Source organism: Centroberyx affinis, unplaced genomic scaffold (genome assembly GCF_046629955.1).
Source record: "Centroberyx affinis isolate AG114_WGS23_722 - 3 ecotype Tasmania unplaced genomic scaffold, CSIRO-AGI_Caff_v1 ptg000766l_1, whole genome shotgun sequence".
In the NCBI taxonomy this organism is placed as follows: domain Eukaryota; kingdom Metazoa; phylum Chordata; class Actinopteri; order Beryciformes; family Berycidae; genus Centroberyx; species Centroberyx affinis.
The window spans coordinates 388,627-413,135 of record NW_027279376.1 but is presented as its reverse complement, the minus strand read 5'-3'; the positions used below and the strand labels follow the sequence as shown (position 1 = coordinate 413,135).

The 24,509-nt window shown below is 45.3% G+C and overlaps 1 protein-coding gene across 3 annotated transcripts; it reads left to right on the top strand.

Annotated features, from left to right (window-relative positions):
- The first annotated feature begins 20,334 nt into the window (after positions 1-20,334).
- mrps22 (mitochondrial ribosomal protein S22) lies at positions 20,335-24,485 on the top strand. Of its 3 annotated transcripts, none has more exons than XM_071520096.1 (8): positions 20,335-20,465; positions 21,080-21,240; positions 21,386-21,550; positions 21,985-22,128; positions 22,403-22,486; positions 22,839-22,984; positions 23,147-23,255; positions 24,068-24,485. In XM_071520096.1, exons 1-8 carry the CDS (start codon positions 20,339-20,341, stop codon positions 24,158-24,160), a joined length of 1,029 nt encoding a protein of 342 aa, XP_071376197.1. In that variant the 5' UTR covers positions 20,335-20,338; the 3' UTR covers positions 24,161-24,485. The 3 variants fall into 3 exon arrangements, with proteins under 3 accessions (XP_071376197.1, XP_071376198.1, XP_071376200.1); XM_071520097.1 differs by having other exon boundaries at positions 20,339-20,462; XM_071520099.1 differs by having other exon boundaries at positions 20,339-20,472; positions 21,093-21,240.
- The last annotated feature ends 24 nt before the right edge of the window (positions 24,486-24,509 follow it).

Genomic DNA, 24,509 nt, shown 5'->3' with positions numbered 1-24,509 from the left:
GGCTTACTGTATATACAGGCCATGAAAGTGTATGAGAGAGAGAGAGAGAGAGAGAGAGAGAGAGAGGGAGAGAGAGCGAGCTGTAACTTTCACCCTGAGCGAGCCTACATTCTCCAGATAGCTGGGGCTGCTCATATGAAAGGCCCTCGCGTGGCGGGGCAGCACGCTGATTCAGCTGCAGGTTATTGTCCCTCAAAGACTCTTTCTTACAGTGAAAATATTGTGATACATCTGCACATATTTAGCTCTCAGCCACACACACACACACACACATAACGAACACACACCCAGAAAGCCACACATCGAAAACACACCTCGTGGGTATGAGAGTCAAAGAGAGGAGTCTTGGAGAGCTGTCAAACGTGCTCACATGTCGGTGGGCTCTCAAAGCAATAAAAACGCTATCTACACGTCATCGGCTACCCATCAGCCCCCGGGGAGCGCTATTGATCAGCACGGCGGCTAATCCAAAACGGACTAACCCGCGGCGATCTCCTCTGCGACGCGCGGTCCTTTTCCCCTCGCAGCCACGCGTGTCAAAGCCCTTTGTTATCCGAAAAACAAGTGTTTTTCACTAAATGTCCAATAACGTTTTCAATGCTGCCCGCGGTTAAGCATGGTGGAAATAAGAAAGGATTCACTGGGCCTGGAATCCTTTGAAGCACGCTGGATAGGGGGTCGGGGTTGTCCACACATACGAAGACGCGCACGCACACACACACACACACATCCTTGAATTGTTAGACATGTGAGGACAGTGGGTTGACTCCCGCTGACTCCCTAACCCCTAGCTCTAAGCCTTGACCTTAACTCTCACCACCGCATGCCAGCACTAACCCTTACCTTAACCTTAATCTAACTCTAAAGCAACCATTACCCCCTAAATATAGCTTTTTGATTGATGTGGTCTCACCAGCGGTCCCCATACGTGCCCACTTTTTTTTTTTTTTTCCTTGTGGGGACATTTAGGACCCCACAGGAGAGTAAAAAAAAACAAACTACAAACACACACACGCACACCCATATACATACATGCCAGATGATATCCTCAAACATTTTCATTAAGTTTTGGCTCTGCAGACGTCAGCCCCGGCGCCCTTTGGGGACAGCGAGAGCTCATTATGTGGGAAAACAAGTCAAACGGGGTGAGGATCTTCGCGACAGCCGAGCGGCATCGTAATATAATGACACACTTCATTTCGTCTACTGGAACTGTATATGGCGCGAGACCCGGGGAGAAAACCCCGCGTGACCCCGCGAGCCTTCGGACTGAGGCGCCATGAAAACAAGGCCTCACTAGTCGCCTCTCTCCTCTCTCTCTCTCTCCCTCGCTCTTCTCTTGTTATTTGTTCAGTATGTAGTACAAATTTCCCCGTGTTGCAGGCGTATAGGGATCAGTGCGGCGAACTGTGCCCAACCTCGGCTTACCTTATGGAGCTCGTTACGGTGCCACAGAGTTCAGGCCTGACAGATCCAATAACCCCTCCACCGTCGTTCAGGGGAGAAATTGCTCCGAGCGATCCGCGCCGAAAAACGCCCCGCGCCTCACCCCGCGTTTAAAGTTATGATCCTTATCGTAATTAATTCAATAAAGCGGTAATGTGCTGCAAACCCGGCACCCCCCTGCCTGGTCCAGTGTGCAGGGGGATATAGGCTTTCAGGACCAGGCTCTCTCGCTGACTTCAGTGTCGTAGGTAATAGGGAGCAGACAGGAGTTAGACAGCGATAGGTATGTCTGCACCGGCGCGAGTAAAGAGGCCTAATCGAATTTGTTTTAGACTTTAAAAAGATACTTTCAGGGGTTTGTGTTAATAACCTAATAATAATAAGAAATGGAAAGCCGATCCAAGGTCAACAGTGGAAGGAGGCCATTTTTAATTTGGAAAACTGGAGCGGGCTCCAAGTAATAGGCTACCATCCTGCGGATGCACACACTGGCTTCCAGGGTCGCCCCGACATCACAGGGCTGATGGGCCAAGGACTAAATTACTGCAACAACTGCTAAGCAGACCTGAAGAAATGTTAATGCAAAGAAACAAATAAAACCTCAAGTTAGTTAGGGAGCCTAAATGAAACAACTTGCGCAAGTGAGTGCAGTTGTGAGTGAAATTTAAAATGAGATCAAGTTTGAGCTTTATATAGTCTTTATGATCAATTTCAGATAATAAATAGGCAATCTTTGAAGAAATCAAAACCATTTGCTATGTAGGTTTTTCCAAACTTTAATCTAAACTGCTGGTAAGAATGACCATCTTATTCACCCACCGTGCCAAGACACATTACCTGGAATAATATCAATATTATCTCTGAAAACAGAGAGCATGTCCTCACAACATTTTAGAGTAATTGGGAACGCGACCTGGCTTAAGATGAAAAATAATATCCAGTCGTGTGTATTGTTTTACTCAAGCCTTAATTAATTCAACAGACTTCTGGAGATTGAAACACTGATTAGACACGCTGATGAGTGTTGCGACCCAGTGTGTGTGTGTGTGTGTGTGTGTGTTAGGTGTGGCTGCTTAGGGTAGTGTTTATGCATGAATGTGTGTGTGCACGTGCATGTGTGTGCATGCGGGTGTTTGCACTTTTTTCCATTCATAAGTGTGCCTCACGGTTGTTACTGAGACATTTGCATATTGCAGCAAAAAGAAGTGACGCCAAAACCAGCAAAAAAAAAAGGAAAAACCAGTTAAAGTGAGTGTGGCTAGACCACCTTGGAAAACTGGAGGAAAAAAGTATTTGGCTAAATCCAAACACTAAGCCCAGCTAAAGCGAGGGGTCCAACGCCTGGAGGCTGCGAGCGCTCAGCCGTATCTCCTGTTACACTTCCAGAGGAAAGGCTGGTGTTAGTGTGAGGTTACTGGCACAGCGAGGGACACTTGGCGAGGGCGGCGTTTGCCTAAAAATGTGAATTCATGATGAAACCGTCCCACATGTTTTCATACTCGGTTCCTCCTAATCCGTGCTCCGGAGCTATAGACAGTCTCGCCATGTTGTAAACAGTGGTTGGGGGGGTGACTGTGGTGTATGCAAATTTAAGGCAAAGCGGGGTGGCAGGTATAGCTACAGGCGATCGTTGGTCAAATATCGGTCGCGAGTCCAATGATTTTTGGAGGGGGGGGGGGAGTTTCTGAAGTTCTCTGTGTTTGTGTGTGGTGGGGGGGGTGGGGGGTGGGGGGTGGGGGTTCGACATCTCCTCATTCAGCTCAGGATATTTGACCAACGTTTGCACCCGCCCCCCTCCCCCCTCCCCCTCTCTGAGTCCCCCCTCGGATTGATTAAATTGGATCAAGATGACACCAATAATTGGCTCAAGCTGGGGGCCGGTGCGCAGACCCAACGATCCATATCTAACTCCTTTTGTTGCGACGGTGTCCCTTTTCCCGCGCCGCGCTCCATTTGGAACGGTTTACCTTGGCTCCGTCACAAGCGCTCTCCGGCGCAAATTCCCCCCGCTGAACGCGGCGGCCCGCTGACATCATGAGAGCGACGGGAAAGGTTACATTTTTCGCAGATGTCTGGGAAAATTGTCGGCGGCGCTGGCTTTTTATGGTCACCCGTTTCATCCCTCTGGTCCCGCATTCCCGGGAGGGAGAGAGAGTATTTTGGTGTGAAACGTTTCCTCTCCTTGATGTCAATATCGATGAGAGCTGAGGAGAAAAAAAACGAACGGATGGAGAAGTCGAGGAGATGATTTATCGGGGCGGTCTGAGTGTGGAGATGTAGTGATAGGAATCAGTGCTTGATGTCAATATTGATGAGAACCTGGGAACAAAAAAGGAGCTGGAGGACATAGGGGGGATTCAGTCATGACTTGAAGGTGTAATCTGTAGCAAAAAAAGGGAATGGTAAATTGGATGCTTGACAGAGAGATTGTCATTTTGGCAGAAGTCAAAAGAACACAAATTAATTTTATCTTTAGAAATCCAGGGAAACTCACTTCTAGTTCAGAGAGAGAGGACCGATCAGACAAACCTGATAATCAGCACTATGCTTGGCTCTGCTGAAATACAATGACTGAATACTTCATTCCCTCCACACGGGTGATTTATTTTCGATGCAGATGGCAAAGCAAAATGTTTAAAGCTCTAATGAATTTAAAGTAAATTGTTACAAAGTGCAGCAACGTGAGCATCGAAAAGCTTAATCAGAAACAATATACACCTCACGGCTCCGGCCAGTGACCTGCCGTTGCCTGCTAAATAGGTCTGACATGTTTGTTATGCTTAGAAATTCCGGACTACTGGAATCTACTTTCGCTCTTCAGGTTGCTGATTTCTCCTGGCTCGCCGCATCGCCTTGGCCCCGGCTCCCCATACGCCCCGAAAAGGCACATAAACATCACATAGACCTCAGTTTAATTGTTTGATTCATGCAGCCGCAGCCGCAGCCGCAGCCTCCCCCGGCCATCCGCTGTGTCCGCCTTCGCAAAGACGAGGCATTAGATGACACGTCCGGGCATTGGGAACAATTAAATCAAGTAAATAGCGCGGGTTATCGCGGGAGGCGATCAGAAGCCCCTCGCCCACCCCCTCGGCTGATGCATTCAATTAGGCCGTTATCTAATGCCCCGACCGCGTCCTATAGGCCCGGGTGATCCCGCTGCGCTGGAGACGCGGACGAAAACACGGCCTGTCACATCCGATTGAACCAAAGCCGCGCGGATCCCATCTCTTCGTCACCAAGGTTACTAATCAGATTTCCATCCAGCACAGCCGCTCGCAGGATTTCCTGATCAAACGTGGCGGCCCCGCCGGCTGGCCCGGGCCCATTAGCTAACATGTTTTCTATGCGCCGGGGTCAGGCGCAGTGTAAAGCCCGGGGAGAAACACTATACCTGTCTTTTTGGAGCAGGCTGGAGGTAGAGCCACCGACGGGGAAAAAAAAAAAAGGAAAAAGGAAAAAGACTTGATCTCAGGAGGGTCAACGCCAGGACTCAACCCAGTTTCAACCCACATCAAGGGACAAATCCAAATAACACTGGAAAATATTAGAGTGCTATCAATCTGGGTGTTTCGGAAACACTAGAAGACCCTTATTCGTTGTTATCCACTTCAGATCCAGCTTAATTTGATTTGCCTTCATCTATTGTTTCCTCTTATTCATATTGTTTAACATCAGTCTGGCTTCTTAGTAATAGACGCCCCAATTGCCATCAGGATAAATTGCAAAAACAATGTCATAAATTGTGATGAATTCATGAAAGGAAATATCTCATAATTCCCTTTGTTGTCCTATGAAACTACGTCAGCAGGTAATTGTCTCTCAGACCAGACCAACAAAATACATTTCTTGAGCATATCAGTTAAATCCTTCACTTCAAATATCATCCCCTATAAGATAAATTAGCTTCTACCTTCTGCATGTATGCAGAGGTGGGAGCTCGGGTTTAAACCAATCAAAGAAGGCTACAGTAATGCATAGAGTCAATGTGGAGCCAATCACACGGTCCCCTGTTTATTTACACAGGGATGACCTTTGAACTCAGCCTACGCCTGCCAAGAGGTACGGTATTAGTCATGGTAACTCGGCGTGTGTGCATGCACGCGTATGTGAGTGTGTGTGTGTGTGTGTGTGTGACATTTGGCTGCGGCTGAGCCTCCTTCAACAGCAGCCCAAGCCAATGCCTGTCTAATTCTCCAGATCATGGGAATCAGCGGAGGTGTAAACACACAGAGCCAAAATTATCAACAGATTACGAGTCTGAGAAAGATGTTGCAGGGAGACGGCCAATTATCATCAGCGTCACAGTGTGTGTGTGTGTGTGTGTGAGAGAGAGAGAGAGAGGGGGGGTGTTTCTGAGTGTGTGTGTGCTCGCCTGCACGTGCATGCATGTACAGTATATGTGTTTGAGAGTGAAAACACACACGCGGGCGTTCCATTCCTATTGATTTGTTCCCCACCGAAACGGCTGAACAGCAGAGGTGAAGAGGTGCGGGGGGGAGGGGGGGGGGTGAGGCACCTACCGCTACACCCTACTACCAGATGTGGCAGTATTGGGTGTAAAGTGCAGGGGTGGGTGGCCGAGAGCCAGAGAGAGAGAGAGAGAGAGCTGCTGATTTACCAGTGACAGATGTGAAGGTGCCCACGCCGTCTTGGAGACGCTTCCTCTTGTTTTGAAAGCTCGCTCCACATGGGCTCCTCATGAGGTCGTATGGTGGCTCTGCGCTGGGCTGCCTGGGTGATAACATTACTACCATCCGCCAAAGAGCGAGAAAGAGGGGAGGGTGTATGTGTGTGTGTGGAAGGGGGGAGGGGGGTAGGCGAGAGAGAGAGGAAATGGAAAGGGTGCTAAAGTGACCGAGGCACCTCAGAGACTTTGGATGAGAGCGGGATGAGATCCACTGATGGAAGGAGTGTGAGAGAAAGAGGCAGAGAGACAGTGTGAAGACAGGATGGGAGAGAGACAGAGAGTGGAGAGAGAGAGACAGAGAGAGAGAGAGAGAGAAAGAGGGGGAGAGAGAGTGTTGAGTGAGGCTTATTCTATTTCACTTAATGTAACCATGGAAGGCTGGGAGCCCCAGCGCTGCCCGCTCTGGGCTCTTTAATGTAAATAGCCGTCACTGCCCCAACGCTCAGGCACATGTGAACACGCCATAGCCGTGTTATATGACTCTGTCTAACCAAACAGCACACACAGACACAGAAATTCCTGCTCCGGCTCTTTTCCCATCACCCGGGAGAGACGGGGAGGGAGAGAGAGACGGCCAGAGAGACGGAGCGAGAGAGAGATCACGGTGGTGAGAGAGGAAACATTTCTTTGGCATGAGGCAAAATACAATTACCAGAGAGACATAGTTCTCTAAGACAGAGGAGAGCAAGATATGGAAGCGAGAAAACCAAGCAGAGATCTCCTGGAGTGAAAAGTTCATGATCTCTTCAGAAATGTCCTCCGTATTGAGTTCAGCGGTCTCTCGGGGACCCGCAGCGCCATGACCCGATTGGCCGTCAGCCTGAGATTGAGGCGCCTGATTGGCTCTGGCACATTCCACATTCTGACCCACTCCGACTTACATTCCCATTGATGTCGCCCTATCAAATTATGGACGTCGCTCTCTATCTGCTAAAGGCGGATGAAATGTGCAAAATTTGTCCGGAGCGCCAAGTGCAGGAGGATCCAAAACATTTCAGCTCACAAAACAGGCAAACAAAACAGGCAAATAAGTGCTTTGATCAAACACATTTTGACAGTACCTGCTCCATATTATTCGTTTTCACAACCTTTCTCCCTTCCCCTCCTGATTTTATTATGTCATCGACAGCATCCCATTATGCCTCAGGAGTTAAAAGTTCAAGTTCAGTGGTTCAGGTCTAACTCCGTGTGCGCTGGTGCTGCTCCTACCGCCATCAGTCATCGGCCACGTCACATGTGTCAAACCGTAGCGTCCGCCCCCGGCAGCCCTCGCCCCCTTGGCCCGCAGGCTAAATCAACACACCACATCCTCCCATTGTGCCCGCCTTGCCGGCCTCCACAGCCCCCCCCCCCCCCCACTGCAGTGCATCTCGCCTCCCGAGCCTGGCGATGTGGGCATATACGTGGGTGCCATCCTGTCCCAGGCGTGATCCGTGTGTGGGTGGTGGTCACGCGAGCGTGTGCCGCCGGGCCAGCGGTGTAGGGGAAGCGGACGTTCACGCGCATATGCATAAGCGGGAATCCATTAAGCCCCATGTAAAACAAACTCAACATGTGCGCCGCTTCCTTTTCCTATGATGGAGAGCTTTTATCCACACTGCCCCAGAGGCGAGCAGCTAGAGGACCCGGGCCGACGCTCAGAGTTGAAAGACAAGTGCAGACCCTAAGGTCAGCGCATGTAGGTGAGAGGTCAAGGAGCGTGCCGATGCTAATCAGAACTGTTTCTGTACATTGCTACGTTGCCTGATGTAGCAGACACATGAGTGGCAATGCACTGAACATTAGACTTTACAAAACTGCAAATATAAACACGCAGTTATCCAGATTTTTGATGGTAAAAAAGAATGCAATCAACAATTTTGGGCATAACAAGCTCAATCCTGAGAGTACTGGCACAACCTGTATGGGAGAAGGGCCGATATCAAACAGACATCTGCTTATACAAATGTATTCCTGTTGACCTGTAAGCAACTCTTTCATACCCTACTCGCACTGGAATCACAAAGTGTGACCACAACATTTCACAGTGAAAAGTTTTTCCACCTGAGCTCCTCTGTGCAGCCAGAGCCAGGTTAGCCAGGTGCCAAAAAGCCTGCCTCCTCTTGTTTATCAAACTCCATCGGGAGAAGCCGCTGCTGGTCATGCAAAATTCCAACCGATACTAAATTCGCAAACTCTGGAATTTGCACCGAAGACCATGGCGGCGCACCAGCGGGGATGTCACTCCCGGGACAAGGATGGAAAGCGGCCGACCCGAGTGGTAAATGAACAAATGAAGTCATGTAGCAAGGAAAATGATATCAATGAAAGAAGCAGCATAGGGAAGGAAGAGAGTGGGAATGAGGAAGCGATGTCTTCCATGAGTCAGTGGGAATGTCAAGGGTAGAGCCAAACCTCACGGAGCGAGCACAAACGCCTTTCTTTGGAGCAGCTGGACCATGACGAGCCCGTCCACGCCTGATATTGAATAAGTATGAAAATTTGTCATAACTTCACCTCAACAATGGAGCATTTTGTTGTTTCGGTTATAATAACAGCAAAAGATATTACGGCATCAAGAGAGGTGTAGCACTTTGTTTAGACTCCTCCCTACAGGTTAGCATAAGGACAAACTCTATGTAATGACTGCCGGCTTATCCCCAATGAAAACAAAACGCCTCTACAAAACACTTCCACCCACAGATTTTGGAAAATTGGGAAAACACTGTTTTATTTTATTCAACCCACTTATGCCAATAGAATATCCTCATAACAACAAAGAAGCTATGGGCATTACTCAACTGAGTATTATTCAAAACATTCCTCAACTGGAGACCGTGCCTCAGCAGCGAACTAACCGAGTACAAATTTCCAAAACAGATATGCATCTTATCTATTCCACGTTTTAGATTTGGAATCGTTTTATGCAGTGCAATTTGGACCCTTTGCCAATTTTATAAACAAGCATCTAACAATGTGTAAAATGAATCTCTCAGGGAATGCTCATGCACATGTATTTATGCACATTAACAAGACATTAAAAGCCTTCCTCTCTCTTTCTCTACTTTCTCCACACACACACACACACACACACACACACACACAGAGACAGCGGTACTAGTGCTGTCTTGGTGGTAATTTGAGACCGGAGGGGACTTTTTTGGAGGAAAGCAGCTCAAAGCTAAGTGAGAGCAGCTGATGTTGCATCATACTTCAAACATTCTTCAAATTAACAATATGTCAAAGGCTATGGAGCGCTCCTCGACACACACACACACACACACACACATACGTGCACACACACACACTCAGATCTCCTTTGTGATAAGGAGTAACCCCAGCACCTCTGCAGATGAGTGTGTCTCAGGCAGATAGGATGAGGGGGTCTTAAAAACTCCATGCTCTCCCACAACCTTTTGAAATGCATCGTGGGACGCAAGAGCAACGGGTACCGAATAATCGCATCAGAAAAAAAAGCCCTCTTTCAATACGAGTCCTCATCCACCAACTCTATTATCATAAGGTTATGTTCTGAAGCGGCGGGAGGGGAGATTCTCACCAGCGGCGGACGTTGCAGATGTTTCTGGAACCGTCCGAGGCCAGCTGTCGGAATGTTTTCCCACCGCGTGAAGGGGGCCGGGGCGGCCGCGCTATTGGCTGCCCCCGCCGGGTCACGTGACCGAGGAGGAACCCGACCGACGCTTTTGGGCGGCTGACCGCCGTTGCCGCGGTCATCTCAACCGGGCCGGCCCACGCGGACCCGGGCCACTGATCTCGGGCCAGAGGGAGAGGGGAGGCGACCGTCAGCCACATCAAACGCACTGGAGCCTCCCACTCACAGGGGGATACACGGTCCGCGGGCCCAGACGTACAGTGCGGCGGAGAGGCTGAGGTCACTCACACAGATGGACACGCATCTGAAAGACACACACACACACACAAACACATACAAACACATACACACACACACAGACACACACACACACACACCTACATGCATTCTTAAATGTGCGCACAGAAAAATGTCCTTCTTACCAAGTGATTTAGTCTCATATTCTGCTAGTGGGGTGAGAAAATTCTGCTTGTTTCACTCTATTTGATTCCTCTCTCTCTCTCTCTCTCTCAGAAAAAGAATTGAAAGACAATTGTTGAGTCAGCACCTTAAACCAGTGATTCTCAACCTTTTTCATGTCAAGGACCCCTAATTTAGTCCACATTAGTGCCACGGACGCCCATTTGATGAGATTTTGTGTCTCGGACCCAAATCTGAGAATTTGTCCAGAATCCCAAGACTATCTATATTTCAGGTAGAGAAATAAGAGTGATACTAAAAAAATAGCCGTTCTTCTACTTTCTGTAATTGTGTTGTAATTGTGTTGTCTTGTAAATTAAATAATGCTGAAGTTTAACAATTCATCAATTTTCCGGGGACCGCTTGGAACCCTCTTAAGGACCCCGAGTGGTCCCCGGACCCCACGTTGAGAACCACTGCCTTAAATATCATCAGTTCAACATATGCACTTATATGTGAATATGTGGACTTATATGTGGGTCCCTTTAAAACAAGTGAACAATTCTGCTAATGGGGTGAGGTCATTCCACTTTTTTCCAATGCAGTTTCACTTGTTTAAGACACACACACACACACACACACACACACACACACACATACAATCCCAGCCCAGCCAAATAAATAAAACCCTTTACACAGACACGACCATTTCAAAGTCTACAACCCTGGAGTATTTCCTCTACACTCACTTTCAAACATTTTCTTCATGCTTCTACCACTTTCTGGTGAGCTGTGGGAGCCAGTGAAAACAGGAGTGTACCTGTGGCAGGCCAAACAGGTGTTAACTGGGTAATCATCAAAGCAGCAAGGTCAACTGCAGTTGATTTGTTCGAAGCCCAGCTTGGCTCTAAGTGATTGGTGCTGACAGACACGTCTAAACATCTCTAATGTTGGCTGCTAATTAAGATTAAACCCTTCTACACGGCACTGACAAGCAATATAATATGTGGGTGTACTGCATATGGGTGTGTGTGTGTGTGTGTGTGTGTACTCACGTGTGCATGTGTGTGAGAGAACGTACGTATGTATGTATTAGAGAGAGATGTAAAATGTGAAAGAGTGTGAAATGTCTTCTGACACTACGCATAAACATCCATATAGTGAAATCTTTAAACCTTTTCTTATTTCCACAGTAAACGTACAGCCAGACTCCTTACACTCTACTCAGTCAAAACCTTCCCAACGCTGATTATTCCAACTGTCTCTTTCTTTCTTGAGAAATGACAGGAGAGAGTGGGAGAGGCTGGCTGGACATGCAAACATAGGGGTGTGCAAGCCCAAATATCCAAGGTTTATGTTTTTACACTGATGATGGGGTAACTACAACATATTTTGCACTTCTCGACTTGATCGCATGTTTATTGGTCAGATGCAGAATATAAGTGGTTCATTTTCATGGGTTTAACATCTAGGTTTGAGAAAGTCCTTATCTTCCAGTTGTGAGTATGAACTCCTCTTGCATCTATAACAAAGGTTATAAATTGAACCCAATGACATTATGAAAATGGAGAGATTGGTGTCCAAGGCTGGCTGTGTTTATTACCTACGTCTTCCCTATAGTCCTAGCAGTGTATGGTAGAATAATATGCTGAAATAAGAATACAAGTTTGTTAGACTGGCCTATGCAAGTTCCTGCAAAATCGTTTTTAGACTGGAAGAAGAATTCTCTTGGACCCACATTTTGGCACAGTATTCGTAGAAAGCAGGTGAGGTGGCAACAGGAGACACTCCCATTCTGCAGATTGTTGTGTTATCACCCCATGGTGCTCAGCCTGAACTGGCCTAGCGCCCTCTAGTGGCCTGTGCTGCCTGTGATAGTTACTCCAGCTCCATATGAAGGAGGGAGAAAGTCTCACTGTGGAGGAAAGTAAGAGAAGAAAAACAGGGGAAAAAAATGGAGTGTGAACATGTTCTTAAATAGATATGACTTTGATGAAAGCATAGCTGTATTTTGGTGAAAGTGAAAGCTGGAGCAGAATGATGGGATGAAGGTGAGGGAGGAAAAAAAAGATCCGGACATGAACAGTAGGCTATAGAGGTATAAGGAAAGAGAGAGAGAGGAATGAAAGAGTGTGTGACCTGATGTGGACCAGCTGCGGTGGCTGCTGAGTGTATGTGTGTGTGTGTGTGTGTGTGTGTTATCAGTGTGTCAGCAGACAGAGTGTACAGCCGCTGCTTCGCCATCAGGGAGTCAGACCCAGAACACTCTGTCCATCTCTCTCTCTTCCTCTCTTTTATTCTCTCTCTCTGTTTTTCATTCTTGCACCACAAACTACTGCGATACCCCCTCACCTCTATCTACCTTATTCTCCGACTTATTTCATTACTAACCACACACACACACACACACACACACACACACACACACACAATATACACACACATACAATATACACACACACACACACACACACTCCAGCCTTTCTCCAGCCGGGACAACAATAACAACAACAGCTGTTAGCGTCTTGCGTGTAACTCCATTTCCACTGCAGCCTCCGTGCCCCCCCCCCCTCCCCCTTGCTGTCCCGGTCTGCTGTGACAGACATGACAGCGATTAATCACCTTTTCTTCCGCCTATTCCCAACCCGGACCTGGGATGCAAAGGGCCGCTGGTGGGGAGCCGGGAGCCTGTGGCTAAAATTAGAGGCCGGCTCAATCAGCGCCCTGATTTAGTGGCAGCGAGTGTGTGTGTATGTGTGTGTGTGTGTGTGTGTGTGTTTTCCGAGTGCTGGGGCGGACCAGAAGGCCAATCCCACTGGATTTCCTGTTCCTATGGGACACTGATTCTGATTACTGTCACCGAGCCGCCAGAGGAAAACCATTCCCCTCTTTCTTTTCTCCAGCTTTTTTGCTTAGATTTTTGTTTTTGCCCCTTTCAATTTGTATCGGTAAATATCAGAATGTCAGATGCATCCCCCTCAACATTCCCTCAAACCCCTCACTCCCCCCCTCCCAGTTAGCCTGGGGTGACTTTTGACCTTTTGGAAAGCGGGGTATTAGCTCGCTTATCAGTGCCACGCTCCCCGTGTCACCTCACCTCACCCCCTGCCTCCTCGGCAATCTTGAATTATAAAAATAACAAGGTGAGAGAGACGGGGACGGGGGACGGGGGTGGGTTGGGGGTTGTGGTGCTGAAGGAGTGTGTGCTGCTTCTCGCGTTGCATGTAAACCCAGTAAACCCAGCCAGCCGGGGGGGGTTTAGTTGGAAACAAATGCAGCGTTGAGGCCTTTCTGATGGAGGTGTGTTGGTCATCGCTGGTTCACCGTTCAGCGGGAGGTAGGAGGGTAGAGGGGGTGAAGGTGAGAGGGTGAAGCCAGGTTAGTGTATGTGCATGTGTGTGTGTGTGTGTGTGTGTGTGAGTGTATGCATTCGAGTGTGTACGTGTATGCGCCTGTGTATGTGTGTGAAGCGGTTATTTCTCAATGTTACCATACTGATGACATTTGGCATAATAGGCATAAGGTTATTATACTTAACCTGTCAGAAGTATACTTAACCACTTACTTAATACTTAATATATGTATAACTCAATACACAACTAGAAGTTAGGTATACTTAAAACACAGTGGGTAGTTAATGAAAATTAATGTAAATCCAGGATTTTCAGTGTGTGGGTGTGTGTGTGTGTGTGTGTGTGTGTGTGTGTGTGTGTGTGAGTGCTGGATGGAGGCCTGTGGAGAGAGAGTGCTATGCATGCAGCCTGGCTGGGGAGGCAGGAATCAGTGAACATAAACAGATGGATGGAGGTCAGTGAGGGTCACTATAGGTCCAGGTGAACTCTACCGCCATCAGCATCCATACCTCTCTCATTCTCCCACTCAGACTCTCTCTCTCTCTCTCTCTCTCTCTTTCTCTGTCCATTTCTCTGCATGCATCCCCCCCCTAACACACACACACTCAAAAAATGTGCACGCTCTGTCTGTTTGACTCTCTCCCTCTTGTTTTCTCTCTCTCTCTCTCTACTTCCATTCTCGCTCTCTCTCTCTCTCTCTCTCTCTCTCTCTCTCTCTCTCTCTCGCTCACACACACACAACAAAAAAAGTTAAAAAAAAAAAAAAAAAAAGTCATTGACAGGCTCATATTCCGCCTTAAAATAGTATTTCTTCTTAAAACAAGAGAAAAATTCTGTCCATAGGGTGAGATGTATTCCACTTGATTCCAATACAGTTTCACTTGCTTCAGGAATTTTCTGAATAACAAGTGCCGATATCATTAAACACGGCAGAAAATCCAGAAAATAGCACTTGATTCAAGAAAATCACTGAAAAGTTGATTTTCAATGGATACAAGTGAAATGATCTCCCCCCACTGGCAGATTTCTGCACTAGTTTTACAAAAATGAAGATTTTAAAACTGAATGAGACTATAAATGACTGGACATTTATTTGCCATTAATGAGAGAGAGAGAATGAAGGAGGCAGAGAGAGTGAAACAGAATGTGTGTGTGTGTGTGTTTCTGAGAAAATGACCAGACTATAAGACTCAATACTGCAAGTGACTACTTTTGCGGTGCTCTCCCTCGCTCTCTCACACACACAACCACACACCCCGTATCATGTGCAGTCTCTGAGTCATTAAAGGGGCTTTCAGCGGGAGATTGTGGAGGGCCTCAGAGGTAATGTCACTGTGCCCTCTGCCCCCCCCCCCTCCCCCCTCCTCTATCTCTCCCTCGCCCCTCCTATCGCTGGCCTCCTATCTGCCCTCTCTCCCATCCTCACTCCTCTTTGTTCAAAGACTGGGGAGGAGAGAGGAGGAGGTGGGGAGGAAAGAAACTGGCCTTGAGTTGCTCCCAAGCCACAACGTTTCACACAGGTGCACACACACACACACACATACACACACGCGAGAGAGAGAGAGAGAGAGAGAGAGGGGGAGAGAGGGAGAAAGAGAGAGAGAGAGAGAGACAGCAAGAGAGAGATATTAAATTCTCCAACAGTTTTCTTTCTTATTGAATTCACTGGATGCATCAGACATCAGTATGGCCAGTTGTCAATACCGCTATTATACTGGAATACAGGAATATAGTTCATCTTAAAGTGCAAAATACCTAAAAGCACAAATACAAAACAGTGAGACTTAAGATAAGATGAAACTTCAATGACCCCTATGGGGAAATTGGCCGATAATAGAATACAGCTGAGAAAAATAGAATATGAATAAGAATAGAACAACTGACAATTGCAACCCTAACCCTAGAATGTGTTATGTAGAACTATGAATGAAAAGTATGGATTGTATAAGTAACAGCATGATATGACATTTGGTGCATAGAAATTGAAATTTGATACACCATCATCATCATATATTCAAACAAAGTGAGCCATTACAGGAATAGTGGAAATTGAAAACAATTTTCAGTACTGACATAAACTTCTAACTGCACCCTAATTTGAGTGGGAGGAATTTGAGTGTGACATTTTTTAAAAAACAGAAATCCAAACAAAGCTCTACATTCAAAATGATCAATTCAAAGTGAAGCTATTTATTCCAGTATCTCCTCTCGCAATTCTACATTTTTTGACAACTGCAGATATTTGAGGACGGACATCCTCCGCACATTCTCTCTCTGTCTCCCTCCCTCTCTCTCTCTCCCTCACACACGCATGCACACACACCTTTCCGTTTCACCCCGGTCTGAACCCGTTCTCCGTCCACTGTGCAGAAAGCTAAATAAACATAACACCGAGTCATTCCCAGAGTGCCCCACTACCACCACCCACCCACCACCCCATATACCCCCTGTGTCCCCTCTCCCTGACCGCCCCCCCACCCCCCCCACCCCCCACCACCCCCTCACCCGCCCTCCCCTCCCCTCTCAGCCCCTCTTCCACACTCAGGTTTCACCTCTCAGCTTCCTGCTGCTCCCAGTCACGCTGACACACACTCTTACACTCAACCTATTGACTGTCGCTGTAAGAATGTGTGTGTGAGTGTGTGAGTATGTGTGCACTGCAAAAAATGTCCATATTAACAAGTCATTTAGACTAGTACTGAGTCTTTAAAATCTTGTTTTTCTCTAAACAAGTGAAAAGAATTTGCCACTGGAGTGAGATCATTTCACTTGCTTCCAATACAAACTTTCAGGGTTTTTTTTTTTAATTTTTTATTAAGTGTCATTTTCTTGATACTAGTGGAGTCATCTGCCTTTTTCTGCCTTGTCTCAAAGATGAAGACACTTGTTTCCAGAAACTTCTTGAAACAAATTAAACTGCATTGGAAACAAGTGGAATTATGTGGAATTATCTCAGCCCCATTGACAAAATTTTGCATTTGTTTCATGAAAAATACACACACACACGATCACGATAGGATTTTATTACTGAATAAGGCACTAAATGACTTGTTAAGAAGGGCATTTTTTGCAGTGTGTGTGTGTGTGTGTGTGTGTGTGTGCGCGCGCAAATCTGTGAGTGTGTGTGTGTGTGTGTGAAAGCAGCCGTGTCCATGTGGATCCACTGTACGCGCTCTATTTCAGGGTCAATTCGATCTTAGTTCAGGAGGTGAGCGGAAATTCCAGTTCAACAGCGAGCATTTCACATTTCATACTCGGGAGTTGAAGCTAAGTGGCACTTTAGGATCACTTAGAATGGAAGTTCATGCTCCCTTTTGTGCAAAAAAACAAAAAACGTGTGTATGTGCATTTGGGAATATATACAGTATGAATTGTGAGAGACAGATAGACACAGAGAAAGGGAGAGAGAAAAAAAATATGTGATTAACATTTCTTATTGCCTGGATTCTGCTGAAAAATCTGGTAAACCTCTCAATGAAGACTCTCTCTCTCTCTCCCTCTCTCTCTCTCTCTCTCTCCCTCTCTCCCTCTCTCTCTCCCTCTCTCTCCCTGGCAGTGGGTCGGGGCAGCAGGATTAGTTTCTGTCAGCAGTGTGACAGCTGTGTACATCTGGTTGTGTAGGGGCCTCTTACAGCTCAATCCACACGTCGTTTCACCGGTGTCTGGGCCTCCGGACTCACCGCCACCGCTCACCTCATTACCGACCGAGCCACACCTCCATCTGTCCGCCTAATATCTAAATCCTACTACTGCAGATTAGTCGGTGGGGGGGGGGGTCGGTCGGGGGGTTGAGGGGGGGGACTATCTGAGAGGAAACAAGATCCTGGAGGAAGGGTTTATGCGTGGCACATGAGGTTTTATTAATGATGCACTCTCTGGGGTTGTGTGGTGGTGTGATGGAGGGGTGGGGGGTGGGGGGGGGTTTGTTTTTTGAGTTGTGGATAGAAGTTGCTGGTTGGGGGCTTGTGACTGCTGCTGCTGCTGTGTGTGTGTGTGTGTGTGTGTGTGTGTGTGTGTGTGTGTGTGAGAGAGAGAGAGAGAGAGAGAGAATAACCTAATAATCTAATGATCTAATAATAAAGAGACCAAGGCTTCACTCTAAAGTTTACCTGGGTCAACAAGTTGGCAAAGTTCATGCCTGTCTGAATCTTTCTTTGAACAAAGTCCTATGCAGACTATTATGTCTGAACCCTATAACTGTAAGCAAGGACACACTCAAAATGTGGGACAAAATCCACAAAAAAAATCCACATTAAAGGATAGTAACAGTAGTTATGATTCACTTACTAGCACAGATAAGGGCACTGTTATCTAAAATTTTCTATTGCAGATAATATTTTGAGTTTTGTTTTCACACAAACAAACAATTATTTTGTACATATCATTTTGAATTTGCCTGGTGGAAAGGGAGAAGATGAGAGCCCACTGTTGTTTTTAGTCTTATTTTGAGACAAAATGATACATGATGATTGTAAATTTAGTATTAGAGATGATGTGTTATGACAACCAATATTAAAAAAAACTGTTTTTACATTTTACGCCCTTTGCTAAAAAGGTAAGTGAATTCCTTGTTCATTAAGTGTCAAATCTGCTGTAGTAGCAAAATGTTAAGCCTGACACTCCCTGTAAGGATTACTCAGTCTCAATTTAAACATTATGTTAATTTCTACTGCACCTCACATCAGGTTTCTCTGATGGATATCAATAGTTTTTAGAAGAGGTTGGATTTTGCTTCAAAGCAATCTGATAAAGTGTGGAATATTTCTATAGCTCAATGATTGACTCAATACTGAAGTCCTGAGTGAGCGAAGGACCTCCAACCTACACACAGCTTGTAGTATCCCCACTTTATTCAAGGACTGTTGTGCAACATGAAGCACTGCAGCAAGAAAGTGACAATTTTTGCCTGTTTTACTCACTACACAATCTGACATCATGTCAGTTTTTAAGATGAACCAGACCACATGCAAAATCAAGCTGAGGAGCAGATTACTAAACACTTAAGATGCACAAATCTCAAATCCAAAGATGAAACAATTATGGTGCAGATAATAAAATAGCCTAAGATCCAAATAATAAAAAGCCACCTTTTACTTTGTCATTCCACATCATCCTTCAGCTATATTAGTAGCTACCATGATTAATCTCATTTTCTTTGAATATAACCAAAAACGAACAAAAGAAAAACAGATTAGCGTGATGTGTGTGTGTGTGTGTTGCATTACAATGATCGTGATCGTGTGTGTGTGTGTGTGTGTGTGGGTGTTTCTCCTAGTATGTCCTCCTTGCAAACATACATTTTTTTTCAAACTTATAATCAATAATAAATCAACCACACAAGCAACTTAGTTCTGTCAGGGATTGTTTCTTGTTGTCGTGTCTCTTTGTTATGTGTTTTAATCCACTTTAATTAGTTAATAAATTTGTTCTTCTGCCTGGCTGTTACTCAAAATAAGAATTTCCTCATAACTGACTTAGGCCTACCTATTCAAATAAAATAATTATTATATGATTTATTATAATTCTGCTAATAAAAGAGAAAATTTAGACAAAAAAGCATTTGAGGAGCATTATTAGACTCAGGGTGACTGTTCTGTAATTATTAGGCAACATATAAACTTTTATTATCAGCAGATTATTATATAATTTCCCAGTCATGTTCATCACAAACTACAAATCACAGTTTTGGTGATAAATAGTTGAGAGTTAAAAAATGAACCAGCGCGCACATATGAATGTTTTGACCTTTGGCCCTACAAGAGAAAGTGTACAGGCCTATGTCTGCATGAGAAAGTGTAGTAGCTATGTGTGTGTGTGTGTGTGTGTGTGTGTGTGTGTGTGTGTGTGTGTGTGTGTGTGTGTAAATGTTTAGGACAGTCCTTATCGTCCAGACAGATTTCACAGTTATCAGACAATTCAGAACACATTGTAATGACAGGTCAGGAATGTGTGTACGCGTCTCAAGGATGGACCAAAAAGCCTGTGTGAACTCTGATGTAAACACATCTTTACATATGAGGATATGGTGTCACATTAGTCTCCATAAGGAAAAAGAATGTGCTTTACTTTGAAATGAAATGAAGGCTGACTAATTGATCTTCAATTGTATAGCACAGGTTGTCGGGGTCTCTGGTAGCATAGTGCCACCTGGTGGTCAATCAAATTTTACCTTAAAGCGCATACTGGTTTATGAAATACTCTATTATTATTAGTTCATTGGATTGTAAGTGAGTAACCTTAACACTAAAGAACTACAAGACTAGTGAGTTTGGTCACTATAGGACCACATTCAAAAATCATAAATCACTTCTTAAAGCTTATTTTTTATAGACATACCGTATTCAAATGTATGTGATATATTTAATGATATCATTTTTACTGTTATATTGCTTTTGTTCCATATTCTTATCTTTTTATGTTGTGGTGCCTCTTTCTTTTTACTTTTTAAATGTATTTTAGGAAAACAATGTTTGCTTTTATTTTATTGTTAAAGCACTTTGTAACCTTTGTTTTTAATATAAAAACAAATAAAATAAAAAATAAATATAAAATATTATTATTATCATTATTATTATAATAAATATGATTATGATTATGATGATTATTATTATTATTATTATTATTAGGTTATTATTATTATATCATAGACTAAATCCACACTGGAAACCTTAGGCTTTTGTTTCTTGATCTATGTTTTGTCTGCTCGACTGTTGCAAAAATGGCCTTTGATAGCCATGGGAACGAAAAATAAACAAATAAAATGTTGAGGCTACGTACTCACGCGTAAACACTACATATCCCATCATTCCTGTTCAACTGTAAGGTCAAAGTTCAGGTCAATTCTATGACGTATTAACAAACATGGCGACGCTGGGTGCTGCAAGGTGCTTACTTCGAAGCTACTCTCGGGTGAAAAATGTTGAGAGTAACAAACACATGTTTATCAGATGTAGCAGGAGGACGCTTTGCAGTGGAACACAAGACAGCAGTAAGTTGTATGTCATAAAATGTAATTGCAAGATGAATCTTTTCTAAACTGTAGCGCTGACCTTGTAGCATGTGTGTCGTTAGCCGCCGTACGTGCCGTTCCAACTCGTATAGAGAATAGTGTACGCCAAACTCTATTAAAATAAATTGGCTGTTAATGTTGCCTTGCTTATTGGCAAACGCGCGTAACCTTCGGTGTATTCGGCTTAAAAATGACTTACAAACGTATAAAGCATCAGTCTTTTTTCAGTAAAATACCACTTACCACAGTGTATTTTAGTGGAAGAAGATGATTGCTACAACAGGCAAACCGGTTTTAAAGTTGAGATTTTATTAAAATGAGTGCTGCCATTAAAATAAGTGCTGCTTGGTACATTGGATAGCTAACTGTCGTTATTAAATGCCACTCTAGTCAGTACTAGCTAGCCAGTACGCAAACAGTGCGTTTCATTTAGTCAGTCAGAAACGTGGATATAAATTCTAAAGACATTGCCAGATACCTCACAGGGTGACATTCTCGCTCAGGCAAATCAATTTGCAGTTTGTTATCCAACGTTACATAGCGTGTTACATGTTTTTTTGGTCTGTACATTAACTCGTAACCCTCTGCCTCAGCTCCCTCAGACAGCAATGCCAAGCCCCAGTTCACGGACACAGCGGTGCAGGACATCCTGACCAGGATAACCGGCCTGGACCTGCAGAAGGTTTTCCGACCCATCAAACAGGAGTTGAAGCCGCCCAGATACAAACTCCTGACTGATGAACAACTAGAGGAGGTACTTTCTACATATATAGTATCTCTCCTCTCCATCAAACTGATATCACTGATGGTGTGATGATAGGCTGATACTGATAGTGTGACAGTGTCAGCCCCTTCATCCAAACCCCTGTCACTCCTAAGCGGTCGGTGTGTGTTTCCAGGCGACCCAGCAGGCCACAGAGCAGGCTAAGAAGCTGCTGCAGATGGCCCCTGTCCTGCCGGAGAGGAAGCCCATCAGCGACGTCCTGTCTGTGGATAAGATCCTGGACGGCATGGACACGGCCAAATACGTCTTCACCGACATCACCTTCAACATCCCACACAGGGTAGGGATGGGATGTTTGTGTTTTGTGTGTGTATAAGGGGGGAGTTGGATGGGTTATTCATAGATATGTATCCCAGCTCAATAAGCAAAACAGTGCATGTTTTTTTACACTAGTAACATATAAAGTCAGTGTGTGTTAAAAGGAGAATATACTGCAGGGAATATATCTCTACTGTTTTTTATTGTCATCAGGGTTTCTGTAGCTCCTGAAAAGTCTTTAAATGTCTAAAATCATATTGTCCAAACTCAGGTTTTTAAATGCAGTTAAAAGATGCATTTTTTTCATGCATAATTCAATTGAGAAACTGGTCTTTCTCTGGTTATCAGAGCCTAAACTCTCTATTTGTATTTTGTTAAGTAACCCTAACCCTAACCGGATGTCTACATTGTCCAAATCCAGTCCTTACCCAACCATATGCTGTGTTTTCCCCTCAGGAAAGGTTCATTGTTATACGGGAGCCCGATGGCACCCTGAGAAAGGCTAGCTGGGAGGAGAGAGACCGGCTCATCCAGGTCTACTTCCCCAAGGAGGGACGCAAACTCACAGCGCCTCACATCTTCAAGGAGGAGAACCTCAAGGTACGGGATGGCAAAGGGTAGGAGACTGAACAGTTTTGGAGGAGGCAGGAGGAGGCTGAAACTAGGAATTAAGGAGAGACAACTTTGTGAATCAGCCAATAGGTTCTTGCCTATGAAGAACTAGTCCTAATCATGAGAATATGAAAGATTTATAGTTTTATTGTGTTTCTGGACAGACAGTGGTGGACATTTAAATCAAAGATGACACTTCTCACAACTCTACTTCTTTCCATTTCTTCTCTCTCTATTTTTCACCCATCTATCCCTCCATCAGTTGGTCTTTTCCCAGGACCGTCATGAGGATGTGTTGGACCTGTGTTTGGTCCAGTTTGAGCCAGACTCCTCAGAATACATCAGGGTAAGACGGCACTGAATTTCCTGCCATATTGAGCAGGACACCAACTGCACTGAAATCTGTACATTGTTAAAAAAACCCAGCTAACTTGCCCCTTGATCCTGAATCGCTGAGTTAATTCTCTTCCAATATTTTCTTTGAGTCAGGTGTAGGATTTGTCCAATAGTAGAAGAGTGTACATTTTTACATTGGCAGTATATGAATTTGATATGAAAGAGGATTGCCAGCGTAACTGCACTCTCAATATTGCTGTGTTTACTCATTCAAACCACATCAGGGTCTTTACATGTGAACCAGACAAGTCAATATACACGCTGTAGTAAATGTATCTCCATCCTCTATCCCTTGTGTGTAGGTGCATGCAGCCACCTATGAGGACTTGGACAAGCACGGCAAGTATGAGCTGCTGCGCTCCACCAGACACTTTGGAGGCATGGCCTGGTACCTGGTCAACACACGCAGGGTGGACAGTCTCATAGTGGACATGCTGAAGAGAGATCTGTGAGTTTGTGTGTTTGTTAAATTAATGCAGATGTGTGAGAATGCTTTGATGCTACTGTAAATGATAATCAGGCTGGAATATCTGGCCCCCCATTGACCCATTTACCCATGTTTTTAAGACCTCTGACCTACCTAAGCCCTCGGTGTGTGTGTGTGTCCCAGGCTCCAGGATGCGGTGAGCCTGGTGTCTCTGTTCCACATGGTCCACCCCCACAGCGAGTCAGCCCAGGACGCTACCAGCCAGCAGGCCACTGGCACCGACCTGCTCAAGGTGAGAACAACTTCAACCCTGGCTGGAAATGTCTGCTGTTTTTAATTCTTTTCCCTAGATGCTTGCCCGTTCCTACGTTTCTATCCAGATCTATCCAACCCACACGTATTATGGGAAAGGAAGGGGGGCACAATGTAGCTTTTGAGAGGTCAAGTCAAGACCATCTCATCTGAGGTTTCCTGTGCGAGAGGTTGGGGTTTTTCTCCGGCGTGGGAACTGCGGGGCCAGGCCCAGGACACATCAGTTCCGATTAGGCCTCACGGCTCGACCCTTGGCCTCTGAGAAATGGGGAGGGACATTGGGAATGACAGCCATTTAATGTGGAAGGTTAGCAGCGGGAGACGCCGGTGCGCATGTCCGTCTGCCGGAGTCACTGTAGCGCCGGGCCTCTCGTTTAGTCACGGCTGATACTCTAGTCACTGAGACAGATGTTCAGCGTGTCTGAGCAAGGAGAAACCTGACAGCCTGACCAATTTCCTTTGCATTAACTCAGTGCAGTTACATGCCTGAAAGGTTTTTGGAGTGATTTTTGTTTATTTCTGTAATGACTATTGTCCTACCCCCAACTTAATGTCAATAACTTTTTAAATTTTTTTGTGCATTTTATTTGTCTTGATGGTGAAGCACTTCCTACTCCTCCTGTGTTTTAGAAAGGTGCACTACAAATAAAGTTAATGTCATGATTATTATAGGTTTATACTCCTAGAACCTTGTCAGATGAATTGTTGTGTCCACAGTTCCAGTCTCTAAATAATTAGGATGATCTGTTTCCCCTTCCACATTGTGCTGACCTTTGACCCTTGTCCCTGCAGATCTATGCCCAGAAGGAGTCCCAGAGGTCAGGCTACATTGAGTTGGCCCTGCAGGCCTACGAACAGACGGCTGCTGAGAGCTCCGCTGCCTGACTGGCCCGCTCCTAGATATAGAAACATACCACCCTCCTTCAATGAGGAATTGTAACCACATTGAGATCTGCCTGCCCATAGCTAAAGTATGACAATGTTCTGTTGTGTAACTGCTTGGGTCCAGATCCACTGCTTCATGTCTGAAAGAAAGCTGTACAGTGCACAGCCACATTAAAATGCACGTCATCATTTTATGTGAGGGAAGGCATTATAGGAGATTCTGCCTAGCGTCTGATCTGTTCGTCTATATACATGTATTTAAATGAAAGCTCTGAGTCAAGCCCAACTTGTCAAGATAACTGATTACTGTACATAACAAAATAAAAGATGTCTTTGTACATGAGTGTCT

Excerpts from the sequence above, each read along its gene's own strand:
- mrps22 (XM_071520096.1), top strand. The coding sequence starts at position 20,339 with ATGGCGACGCTGGGTGCTGCAAGGTGCTTACTTCGAAGCTACTCTCGG. Across the intron at positions 21,551-21,984 it reads CCTTCAACATCCCACACAGG|GAAAGGTTCATTGTTATACG; the intron begins GTAGGGATGGGA and ends TTTTCCCCTCAG. Across the intron at positions 22,129-22,402 it reads TCAAGGAGGAGAACCTCAAG|TTGGTCTTTTCCCAGGACCG; the intron begins GTACGGGATGGC and ends TCCCTCCATCAG.